The sequence below is a fragment of the Cololabis saira genome, chromosome 17 (assembly GCF_033807715.1).
Source record: "Cololabis saira isolate AMF1-May2022 chromosome 17, fColSai1.1, whole genome shotgun sequence".
NCBI lineage: Eukaryota > Metazoa > Chordata > Actinopteri > Beloniformes > Belonidae > Cololabis > Cololabis saira.
The window spans coordinates 28280319-28293304 of NC_084603.1; the positions used below are offsets into that span (position 1 = coordinate 28280319).

At 38.9% G+C, this 12986-nt stretch overlaps 2 protein-coding genes across 2 annotated transcripts in view; both read left to right on the forward strand.

The window, feature by feature from the left end:
• LOC133463244 (uncharacterized) overlaps window positions 1–12986 on the forward strand; it is a 401257-nt gene that overhangs the window by 113581 nt on the left and 274690 nt on the right. The window lies entirely within an intron of this gene.
• On the forward strand, window positions 4918–12233 carry LOC133463392 (myelin and lymphocyte protein-like). The gene is made up of 4 exons (XM_061744918.1): window positions 4918–5108; window positions 8632–8796; window positions 9817–9957; window positions 12008–12233. The coding sequence occupies exons 1-4, from the start codon at window positions 5022–5024 to the stop codon at window positions 12080–12082; spliced, it is 468 nt and encodes a 155-aa protein (XP_061600902.1). The 5' UTR covers window positions 4918–5021; the 3' UTR covers window positions 12083–12233.

Below are 12986 nucleotides of genomic sequence, written 5' to 3' on the forward strand. Positions count from 1 at the left end.
GCTGGCGTAGAGGTACTTACAATACAATAAAGAGAAAATGCAATAACTAAAAAAAAGAGAAAAAGAAAATTATCAATTATAAAAGCTGTGATTTCAGAATGTTTTATGATTGCCTTGGGTCCTTTAGAAATATGTTTTTTGATAAAAACTATTCTAATGAAATAGATGCGCTTAAAGCAGCACAACGTAACTTTCAGCTTTTGTTGAGTTTGGCGTCTCCTTTGGACAAAAGCGGTAGTGCTTTAACAGTAGTGTGGAAGGGTTCCTACCATGCTCCTCAAAGTTACATAGTGCCAGTGAAGGCGATACAGACCCCTCAGACCATGACAGAGGTGTCATTAAACCTGTTGGAAGTTGATGTACCATCACAATGACTCTGGAAATATGATATTAAGGTGGACAAGTTATGTATTGTCGCTTTAACTTTGAGGTTAAGACTGTAACAGTTAAGCCCTTTTTACATGGAGAAGGTAATAACTGTGTAATTGCTACAGGTGATACAGGTGATACTGGTGCAGCAGTAAATAATATGCAATTAAAAATAAATGCAGACAAAATAGATGAATTACACAAAATGATAGTTATTTAGTGATATGTCAGCAGCAACCCTTCTTTGTTGTTAAATACTTAGATAAAGAAGCCCTGAATGTTGATGATGGCTATGATAATAGGCAAGGAAAATAGAATAAAAGTTTTTCAAACAAATCTTTTCAAAATAATCTAGTTGAACAGGTTAACTCAGGGCATGTCAGCACCTGCAGGACCAATCGTGTTTCTTTTCTCCCTCTTTTTTCGAACACTAGAGAGCTGCTCTTGCGAATAATAGAATATGTTAAACCTATAAAATAATAAAAGCGGTATAAAAAGTATGTAATTGTGTAGTTAATTGTGTAGTAAAAAAAACATGCAAAGATGGAGGACAGTGTGCCGAGGAATCTGCAAGAGTGTCATTGTTTCCATTAATTTTTCAGCAGTTACCAACAGATTGAAACACAGATTCTTGAGAATTCAAAAGGGCCAAAAGCACAACCTTGGGTGCTTTACTGATGGTTTGATGAACTGAAAATGTAATATTTGTCTCAGCCCAGAGACGCGTCATTCAGCCACCCAGGTCACTCAGTGTCGATATGCCACTAACTTCTCCTCTCTGGTTGTAGCTAACAGGTTTAGTTTGTCTGTTGGGGCAGGACCCGACAGTCTGAATATAGGACGGTATAATGGAAATTATTTATTTACAGCTGAATAAAAGGAAATATCCAAATAATAAAAAGTGAATGTCCCTTCGTTTCTTTGACTGCCGTAGGTCCAGGCAGGTAGGTGGCGTGGAGTGTTGGGCAGGCCTTCCTGCGGCTTGATTTTTGTGGATTAACAAGAACGGTGGTTGGGATGGTGCTGGTGCTGCAGAGTGGCTTTCCTGACGCAGGCTGGTGGACAAACAGCGATCGAAAGAACAATCTGCCGCTGCAGGGAGGAGACTAGAGTTTATTTATATTCAGCTGCCTCCAGATGATTACAGATGTGGATGATGAGGAATCAGGGCCACCAGGAAGAAAGATCCGGACCCAGTGGTCTCACACACAGGAGAAGAAAAACCCACCCCTTAAACCCTAACCCCTGACATCAACAGAACAGTTATTTAGTTTGTAGCAACAAAGCAGGTGTACTGGATTGACAGTGATACAGTTTAAATCTCCAAGCTTGGAAATCATCCTGCCGTTTGGTGGTTTAACCACAAGTGCACTAATGTGTTCTCACGTGTCATGACTCACTGGTTACTGCCTGAAATTCGATGTGTAAATGATTTGAATGTATATAAATATTCAGATATTTTGTGATTTTTTTGATTGATTGATCTCCCTTTCATGTCTTGAGTGCATATTCTTTGATTGGGGCAAATGGAAAACTACAGGTGCCCAGCCACTCCCAGGATCTCTGTTTCTCTGTTTGCTCTCTTGTTTCATTCAAGACCTCTTCATTTACTTTTGAGCATTTTGAGCATAACATATGTGTCAACTTATTTTGTACAACTCACAGTGGTCATATTATGCTCTTCTACTAGCAATCTAATTTTAGTCTATGGTGTTAATTTCAGAAAATCTGAGAATCACAAGGAAAGGCTCATCCCAACAACAAGCAGATTTGGTTCCTGTTTTTTTATCCTGTAGGCTTGCCGATGAGTAGATCCAATGGCTTCTTGAAGCGTCATACATTCTGTTTCTGGTAAAACACTGATTTCAACCATTTTATGCAAGTGACATAAAAGTATGACATCTGCTTCCATGCAACTTCACGACAGAATGGAATTCACAATATAGTGGCCGGACGAGCAGGAGCTGCATGGAAAGCTGAATGGAGTTTGTGCCTGGTGTGAGAATGTCACATTAGGAATTAAAACCATAAAATTCAGCCGTAAGTAGAGAAGACCACACAGGTTTATATACACTAAAAGGCCAGAGATTGGCCAGACAACAGTAAATCAATTTATTTATTTTTCAAGTCACTTTCACTTTCAAGGCAGAGGTTATCTAGCAACAAAGTGATACCCTGGGCCACACCAGGAAGAGGGGGAATCTCCCACACAGGCAACAGTGACCACAGTGGCGGAAGGAGGGAGCCACCACCAGTCAGGCTCATATGTCACTGCTCTGGCACCCTGCCTCCAAAAAGACAAATGACAACATTGGCAAAATGTATTACACATGCCCCAACCCTACAGGAGTTAGCAGGGCCAACGCTCAGCTAACAAGTGCTACAGGCCCAGCAGGAAATCCAACAGCGGTAGCCAATAGTATAGGTGTGTAACAGGTCTTGTGAAACACCAACAGCGTAGGATGCCAAACCACACCTGGTGATATCAGGACAAGCAGAGAAGGACAAAATACAACTGTAAGCAAAGGAGCATCAGGCAAGGAAGCAGCAGCACTTGAAGTTACCCTCAGCATGAGACAAGATTTCTTGTTTTACACACGCTGTCCACTGATCACCAGCAGCTTATATTGTATAATTACTGAACAAACCCTCTGTCATACGACCCACAGGTTTTCTGAATCCTTGTGATTCCTTATACTGTGTGGAGATATGTTGCAAATGGATGGAACCCCCTGTCACCACCATCACACCTGGGAAGCTGACGGAAACACCGCTGAAGGAGCTGGGAACCACGGCTAACTTTGATTGACTTCAGGTGGTCGGGTTCCAGCTGGATTCCTGGACCTGCAGAGTTGCTGGTGAATGTTTGCAGCAACACATCTTGTTTCAGATGTTGTTTTAGTGGCAAAATCCGAAATGACCAGCTGGTACTGGGTTACACAGTCTTCTGGCTGCTTAGCTAAACTTTGTAGCAAAATTGATGACTGAGGAGGTGATGACTGCTAGCCGTTGGCTACGCTGAGCGCCTATCAAAAGACCACACCCCTAATAACTAGACGAGACGCAAGGAAAAGGCTGGCCATGTGACGATAACGATAATTAAATATATAGCCTAATGCAAAATCGTAGACAAATAAAAACGAGACTAAAATGTAGATTACAAAATAAAAACTCTGCTAACATGTGTCTTCATTTTCGTTGACCAAAACGAGACAAGACAAAATGTTATAACAAAGATCCTTAATCTCATGTTTTCAGTAGTTTCCTCTGGTTTAGTTCTGCTGCTGGGTGACGTTAGTCCTCCATCCCAGTCGCTGCAGCGGGTAATCAGATCCAGAAGATGCAGCTGCAGAGTTAGAGGCTGATGCCATTAACGCAGAGCTCTAGGTTCACGTCAATTAAAAACAAAGTTGTATAGAGGAAGGGACCAATGGCGGGCCACACGGGGATCTGCTCTGGGGCTGAGAGAAGAAGAAGAGACCATCTTTGGATACACTTTCCTACATAGACGTGGAAAAGAAAACGGGATGTGTCATTGAAAAAGAAAAAGATGGGGAGAAATACGGCCACAAAATCACAGGAAAAAATAAATATGTTGTAAACTCAAATTAGAGCGTATTCTGTATCTGGAATGAATGTATTCTTGAGTTTATAACGTAACAATAATATAATAATAAGATAACCTTGTTTGAATTGAAAAATGCGTTTGACTAAATACAATCTTTGAAACGAGACTAAGATGTCATCATTCTTTTTTGACTACAACGAGAGTAAAATGTCGTCAGTTTTCGTCGACTAAAGCTAGACTAAAATGGTCCTGGACAATTCTGACTAAAATAAGATTAAAATGCTGAGACTTTTAGTCGACTGAAACTTGACACGACTAAGAGGAGAATGAACGTGACTAAAACTAATTAAAACTAAAATGATAGCTTGACCCAAAGACTAGACTAAAACTAAAATTGAAAAAGGCTGCCGAAAATCAACACTACTAATAACACACAAATGTGTTACTTTTTGTAACTTTACATGATGTGGGGACTTTTTAATTACTCCATCTCACAGAATAATCAATATCATACAATAACAGTTGATTTTTCACTCTAAGAGGTTTAGAATCATCAGAATCTTCTTCAGAAGATCCTCAGTAACACATTACAATTGAAGGACAACAACTAAACTGATACATGGAGACAAAATAAACAAATGTAAAACCAAAATTAAGATGATTAAATAACTATGAAAAAAAAGGAACATTTATACTTATATCTGCTACTGAACTGACCAAATGAAATGTTTTCAGTCTGTTTTGTGTGCATGCAAACAAGGTTGGCGTCATTTATAGCGACACAAACACACACAAATACACAAACACCATTAACAAAAAAGGGCACGCACTTAAAATCTACACACAAGTACTTATACACAACACAGGCCAGAGACATCCTCCCACTATACAAACAAAGTAATGAAGGTGTTGTTGAACAGGTAGTTTGGGAACAGATGAGTAGGTGGAGTAGAGGAGAAACAGAGGGAGGTACAGAGGGACAAATGACAGGAAAGAAAAGAGACCGTTAAAAAGCGAATTACAACAGGTTTCATTTCTCATTGTGAGGAGGAACCCCACCCAGACACAACCGACATTTAGGACTATGGCTTCCTCCACCTCATGTGATGTTCTCCCTACAGGATGCAGGATCTTCACAACTGTTCCTGATATTTTCTTCCTCCCAGAGTTTGTGAGTTTTTCACATGTATATAGACGTGTTTGTTGCAAGTTTTTTATGTTTTGGATTGTTCATTTGCCATCTTCAGAATGGTGACACAGACAGGTTAATTCCCCCTCACTTGTTCATTCAGCTCAGCACCACAATGATCCTGTTTTCTTTCTCTCTATCTACCACCTCATCTCTGCTCCATAAAGGAAAGTCTCCATTCTGATAAGAATCATTCTCATGTTGTTAGGTGGTCAGCAGATCTCAGTTTTTGATCAGTGGAGCGAGAACGGAGTTGAGAGACCAGCTAACCAACTGTGAGGATTAGAGGAGATCTTAGAGTTGATTCGGTCAAGCTGAGCACATGAAATTGATTCATTAGATATCTCCTCGTATCTGCTCTTCAGCTGTTTTTTCTGTTAATGTTTCCTGGCAAGGAATGATATGAAATGGACCCCAAGCAGCCTGGCAACCTTTTTAATTCACAATGGTAGAAATCCCTTAACGAATGGTTTAAAACAAAAAAAAAAGAAAGAAGTTTCCATAGTAACAGAAAACAAGTTGAACGCAACAAAAATGAAAGAAAAAGTGAAAACAGGTTATAAAGTACAAAATGCAATAGATTTGGGGTGATAATAATATATTAATACAAATAATTTATTGTCTGTGAGTAAATTGCGAGTGAATTCTGCCGTGTGCCTGTTATTATGGTCATAGAGGGTGATGTAGTGAAGTGGACTGAACTGTAGTGGAAATTTGATGCTAAACCACTTTGCTTTCTGCAGACTGGCGTAGAGGTGCTAACACAGAAAGACACAGAAACAACAAAAGTGGAAGTCACGCTAAAATTACTCCCACCACCTTGACACTGTCTGAAACACCTACTCTCTGCAGGCTTTTAGTAAACTAAATGAAACATTTATTAACTGTGCTGATCCTTTGTATTTCAAATGGGCTGCTACTTTAAGTCCATTAACAGTTGATGTCGTTCAGTTTGTAACTGAAGGTCTAAATACTACACCTGAACCCTTTCTGCATAAGTTGCAGACGGAAGGTTAAAGCTCTGCACACAGGTGGAAACAGGCCTGTGGCACATAAACAGAGCTGCTGAGCAGTATGTAAATCTAAACCTGCCATAAGCTCCCACGGTTTGCTGACTGGCTTGCACCCTTACATGAATAATCTATTTATCAGAAATGAAAATATGCTGATACTGTTTATTTAAACCACTATGCACATAAAAAAGTCAGAGAAGATAAAGAGCCAAGGCTTAATTCACTGTTGCAAAATACTAGAGTCTTGTCACACAAACAAAGTTGATAGGAATAAATGATAAAATGGTTATAATGAATGCATTTCACCAAATAATGTCATCTGTGGTTTTTCAGTTCGCATTTTAACCGTTGCCATCTTGGCTTTGATATTCACGTATTGAATATAACCATTTAGTGGCAGCTTTTCACAAGGCATTCTTGAAGTAAACACTAATGCACACTTTCAGTAATGATTAATTTGATCCTTCAGTAAATGGAGTCATGATTTGCAATATCCACATCAATCTGTATTTATGAAGACTTGAAAGTACTAACTGGGACTTAAGCTTGATATGAAAATGCTTACTGAGGTATCAAGTGAGAAGTTGTGACGTTTTAACGCACATCTCTGTGAAATGGACCACATAAATTGAGGGGAACATCAGTTTACAACACTTTCCCTTTAGCTTCCTTTTTCAGGTCACAAGGAAGTGGTCATCCTCTGAAGCAACGCAACCGTTTTTTGTCTTAGCTCAGTGGATGGCAGTGTGCCCAGAATGCCATAACACTTATTAAACATAAAGTTATAAAAACATGAGTGATGGGATGACTCACCTGAAAATTATCTACATTGAAAAATATTGACAAAAACTGTTTATCAGAACCTTTGCAGAAGCAGCAGACATTCTCGCTCCAGGATAATAGAGCACTATCTCAGTAGATGCTTCTCATCCTGATAGCTCCCCCACATGCTGCTGCAACGCCTAAAAAAAGAGCTTATTATGCAACGAGTCGGTGAGGAGAGGTTCATATTGTAAATGGAAATCATTAGCTGCCATATGATGCAATAAAAGGTTTAGAAGAAACTCCTGGCTTTGGGTTGCAGCTGAAATCTTCTGCAGCTGTGATGGGAACAAGCTGTCAAAACTTCAGGGCCAAATAGCTGAGAGAAGTTAGGAAAGACACATTTTTCTTAGGAGTTTACTCGGTTGTGAGATGGCTCATTTCACATGGAATATAGATGAGAGAGAGATATTTAAGTCACAATTATAAATTGATATCAAATTATGTGAAAACTTGAGTAATGTTTGTGTAATGTGTAATGATACGTGTTGGCTTTGTTTCTCCATGATGGGTCCGTGGTTATTTCTGATTGTCGTCACTGTCAGAATTTTTGACATTAATTTTAACTGAGGATTTACCCCATGGAAGGTTTGAGCTCATAAAGGGAAGTTTAATGAAATATGAGAAGCTGAAAGGTGGAAACAAACTGAAACGTTGGTCAATAGACACTTTATCACAATGTGAAAATAGAGTGTGTTTTACTGTAAGATCAGTTCATGGCAGCATTGCTTTTTTTCACAAGACATATCAGTTATGTTGATTAATTTAGCCCACATAACTTCACTTTATATTGTTACCAGTTCTTCTAAATGTTTTTCTTTAATTTATTTGGTATGCTTAGAAAATATTTTATGTAAGTCAAATTACCATCCCAAAAGGGCAGAAATGGAACTTCAAAGATATGTTCAGGTGAATAGCGGCTGTCATGAAGTTACAAATGATGTAATAAAGCAGAGAAAATATTTGCAGGCATGTTGTTTGATTTAGGGCATGGCACATTCTTGTCCGACAGGTTGAATGTTGATTGTTGAGCTCAAAAAAAAGAAAAAAAAAAGAAAAAAGGATTCAATTGTGCATAGTTATAGTCTTAATTTGAAGCCACTGTGTTTGCACAGCTGACAGAGACTTGCTTTCAGAGATCTTTGCAAGAAAAAAGATTTCTGCTTATTTAAATAAAATAATTTCACTTTAGAGGACATAAACCTCCAAAATGATGGTGTGATATGAGGGAGACGCATTATTTGGGAGATTGGGATGATAGAGCCCTTTCTACTGAAAACCCCCCCAACAAAAACAAAAACAATGGATAAAATAACAGTAAAGATTACCAGACGTCGGAGAGCAAAGGAACTTTTTTGGTGTTGTAGCTGCTGGAAGTTTCCTCACCACTGTCTGATAGAACATTGACAATACCTATAACATTTATATGGATTAAATATTTAGTAACAGAGTTATGTTGTATATTAAAAAAAATAAAACTTCTCTATATGAAGTATAAAGAATTTGTTTAAGATAATCCTGGAAGATGGGATCACCAGTTCTAGTTTCGGTCAGGCAGTGGCGGAGTGCAGGACAGACTGCCAGCTTTCTTTATTCTAGAAAGGCTTGAACTCTCAAATCCATCATTGTCATCGATGTCTTTCCCCTCCCTCCTCTGTTTGACCTTGCAGGTGTTTGGAGGTTTGGTGTGGATCTTGATAGCATCGACTGAAATCCTTCAACCCAACCCTCTTGGCTGGGTGATGTTTGTGTCCGTCTTCTGCTTTGTCGGAACGTCACTCTGGTTCTTCATCTTCCTCTGTGGAGGCAATCAGTCCAGCATCTGGCCCGGTCTGGTTCGTAAAGCCCAACATGCTGATCATTAACTGCATAAACAGACGTGGCGATAGACAGAGTGATATATGTGTATACTAATTATTATTGCAGTATTTGTGGATCACCATGTTGCTTTGTCCTTGTTGCATCCTATAATTTCTCCAACAAGGTTTAAGATTCTGGCTTAGAAGATAAAGCCTGGCGTGGTGTAATCAAGCAGAGCAGGACAGTCAGATTATTTATGTAAAAACTACAGAGTGTGAAACTACACTCTAAACACATCTAAAATGATCATTGTCTAAAGTAAAACAACAAATATTGCATTTTCCACAAGATGTGGGCTCAAAATGCAGCTAGATGAGAAGTCTCACTTATTAAACCCGTATATATATACAAATCTTATCCATTTCACTCTATGATCATCCAGAATTATTTTTTTCTTCAATTTCAGTTTTTCATGGGTAAAACAACACAGTGGCCTGTTTTTTGGGCCACTTGGTTTGGGAATAAGTCTTTAAATAAGAAAATAAGAACACAGTCATCAAGGCGCTATAAATATGCAAACTACATACAATTACAGCCAATAAGGTTTGAAGTTGTAGTGAGATAGAGGCATCACCTTTGAGCAAAGACCATAAGTAATATTCAAGGTGATCATATCTGCTCTGCTGTCGGTGTTGCTGCAACATCTATTCACATTGTTGCACAGTAAACCACATCACAGGTTCAACAACACAGTAAACCATGATTTGAAAAGACGGCAGTACAGTTATGAAGGTGTTTATTTGGAAGTGCTGATGTTTGTTTTTTCTGCTAATATATTTGAACTTTTCCTCTCACCCTTCTTTTTTTTACTAACTCATTTTCCTCTGCTGTCCTCGCTATCTATCTACTTGTGACTTTATTTCACTCCTCCACCTGCCTATATCAACTTTCCTCACTTTGCATCACTTCCTCATCTCTCTCACTTCCCATCTGTCTTGTCCTCCTCTTTTCTTTGCTCCACCATCTCCATCCACCACTTAACTTTCCTGTTGCAGGATGTCTGTTTCCATTTTGTGGCAGTGGTTTTCTACCTCAGCGCATCAGTGATTCTTGCCTACATCACCATTCTTCACGCGTCGGTCAGTGGGCTTTCAAGTCAACTTCTCAAAATCTACAGACTGGAGATTTCCGCAGTGGTATGTGAAACACACAAAATCAGAAAACAAGTATGGACTGAGATTGATTTCCTGGAAATCGACCCAGTAATGCAAACTTCTCCATGGCACTCATGTTGACCGCAATAGTTTCATACGGCGTGGTAGACTTGTTATGAAATAAAAACACTATTGAAAGCATTTAATTGCGGTAATATCCCTGAAAGCAGGACGAGTCAATAACATTTTTAATTGTTTTTTGGGAAATTGATAGTCTAAAGTAGCATCAATTGTAAAAAAATACAGAAGTACAGCCATTATGGCCCCTCTTTATGGAACAGCCTGCCAGAGAACCTCAGGGCCGCAGAGAATGTTGATATTTTTAAAAGGAGGCTCAAGACACACCTTTTTAGTTTGGCTTTTATCTGATCTCATTTACCTAGTGTTTTTAGCTATGTATTGTGTGTACTTCTTTAGCTCTTTTATCATCTCTAAAACTTTAATCCATTTTAATGACTTTTTACTTTATGTTATTTATTATTCATCTTAAGTTTTATATATATTTCTCTAAAATTTTACACTTCTAGGCATTTTTTACTTTCTTTTAATCTTTTAGTTTTTAGCTCCAGTGTTTCCTCAGGGGGGTCGTCCACACTGGGAGGTGTGCCTGCTCCGCCCATGGGGGGTGTCGTCATGGGGATCCCTCAGGCCTGGGTAGCTGGGGGGGGGGCTCCACCTTCTGTGTGGGGTCTGCCCCGGTCTGTCCGGGTTGGGGGGGTCTCTGTGGGGATGCTTCTGGTGGTCGTGGTCGGTGATGCCTCTCGGTGTGGACGGCCACCCATAGGTAGTGTTTTCCTCACCTGGATCGTTAGTGCTAAGCCATGTCACCAGTCCACTTATTGTGTGTGTGTGTGTGTGGGTGTGGGCGTGTGAGTGTGTGCACAGGTATATGAGTGTGAGTGTGTGTGTACGCGTGGGGGGTGGGGTCGTATGGAATGTTTTAAATTGTGTTTTTTTATTGTTATTTTATTCTGCATGTAAAGCACCATGTGTTGCATTTTATATTGTATGATTTGGCGCTATACAAATAAATAAAGTTTAAGTTTAAGTTTACTTTTTGGTCACTGATGTATCATGTTTAGGTGCATAGGTGACGTCTCACACAAGTCTACTCAAACAGCTTATTTGATTTAATAACATTTGCAAACAATTTATGTCATGAAGTCAACTTTTGACATTGTAAGTCAGAGTTTTTCATTAACCAAATAAACTTCTCCAGAGTATCAATGTCAAATAAGAGAGTGGTATTTACGAAAAGGCTTATGGTTTTGAATAAAATGTGCAAATGTGGTAATTATTAATTAGATGGGAGATGCAGTCTTGTACCTTTGTAATATCTGTTTCATCATTCATCTTCTAAGAATTAGGTGAATTCATGGACATCAGTGTTTTATACACCAGTCAATCAAATCAGAAGGTTTGCAGAACGATCTCCGGTCCTGGCGTATGATAACGTGCATCTGAGCAGGACACCGATCCCAACGTTGCCCCATTGAAAACTCAGCTGTGAAGGGGCCATTGTTCTCATACTGGATTAATAGGGAAAGTTGCATCAGGATGGGAATCTGGTGTAAATCCTATGCAAAGTCGAAATGCAGAACACAACAATCTGCTGCGGCAACACCTGGAGGGAACAAAAAACACAAAAGAAGTAGCTTTTGCTCTGTGATGACATTATTATTTATTTTCAAAGATTTTAGATGTTACAGTACAAGCAATCAACTGCAATCTGGTGAAAAATACGTTTATCTTAAAATATAGAGGGAAGAAAAGAGCAAATGGTGACAGATATACAGGTAGCGTCTAAAAGGTGGATTTGCTTTGTAAATTAACTTTCGTCATCGGTCAATAACAAAGAGCATTTTGTGTTTTGCGCTGAAAAGGTCATACGGTAGATGTTGTCAAAAACATTGGTATGTTTTGCAATGGGGGGTACATTTTTATTCCACAACAGGAAAATGCTTTCAGTGGATCTCTGTGTGCTCGGCAGTAGGTGACAATCATTTATCTGTGTATGGGTCTGTATTTTCAGGTGATGTCACACGTGGCCACGCTTCTCTACTTCGTTCACACCATTTTCTCCGCCATTCGATGGAAGAGGTCCTAAAGTCAAACACCTATCACCACAAAGGAAGATAACCGGATTACCTGTCGCCGTACTGAACACTCTATGGCTCTTTGTGTTTTACCCTTCTTTCAAAAATATTTCATCAATTCTTTTTTATTCATAATAAAATTGAACAAATTAGTAGATGACAGGCTACGTGTTGATCATTGCTCCTTTAACTAACCAGCTAACCAATTGTCTGTATTATTTTATCACTTTTCAGTTTTCCTGATGACAAAAGTGGTTGTTTGGTTAAAATGAACTAGCGAGTTAATCCCACCCCCACCCCCACCCCAATTTAATCTGTTATATAGAAGGTTAATGAACACAAACAACTTATTAAATGAATTATGTAATGAAATATTTAGCGTCACCTTCTACGTTATGGTATTCAATGTAAAACACATAGATTTACCTGCAAATAAAAGGTCCAGTTCAATCACACTGAAAAACAACCATCATTGGGACTCCTGATGAATATGTAGCATTTTATAAAAACTGATATTTTTAAAGTAACAGTTCACTTCAGTGCAAAGTGTCATCATGTATCCCAAATGTTTGTACAAAATATTTTATCAAGTTTTACATTTTTCTTCTTTTCTAGACTTATTGTTCATATCTACCACCAGTTTGTTTAAAGTCCACTTCAATGATGTTTGGTTTCAGGGTGTTTCCATCATAAACATGTGACAGGGAACAAGATAACTGTAACACACCCACTAGTGAAACCTGAAACACTTGAAGCCGGGAGTTACTGATATCCATAAGACTTGATGGAGTAAAGAATACCTTTGACCACCATTTTTATTCTGTTTCAAGAAAATTATGTTAAATTAAATCATAATGTACTTATTGTCTTCAACACAGACACACGCACGCACGCACGCACGCACGCACGCACGCA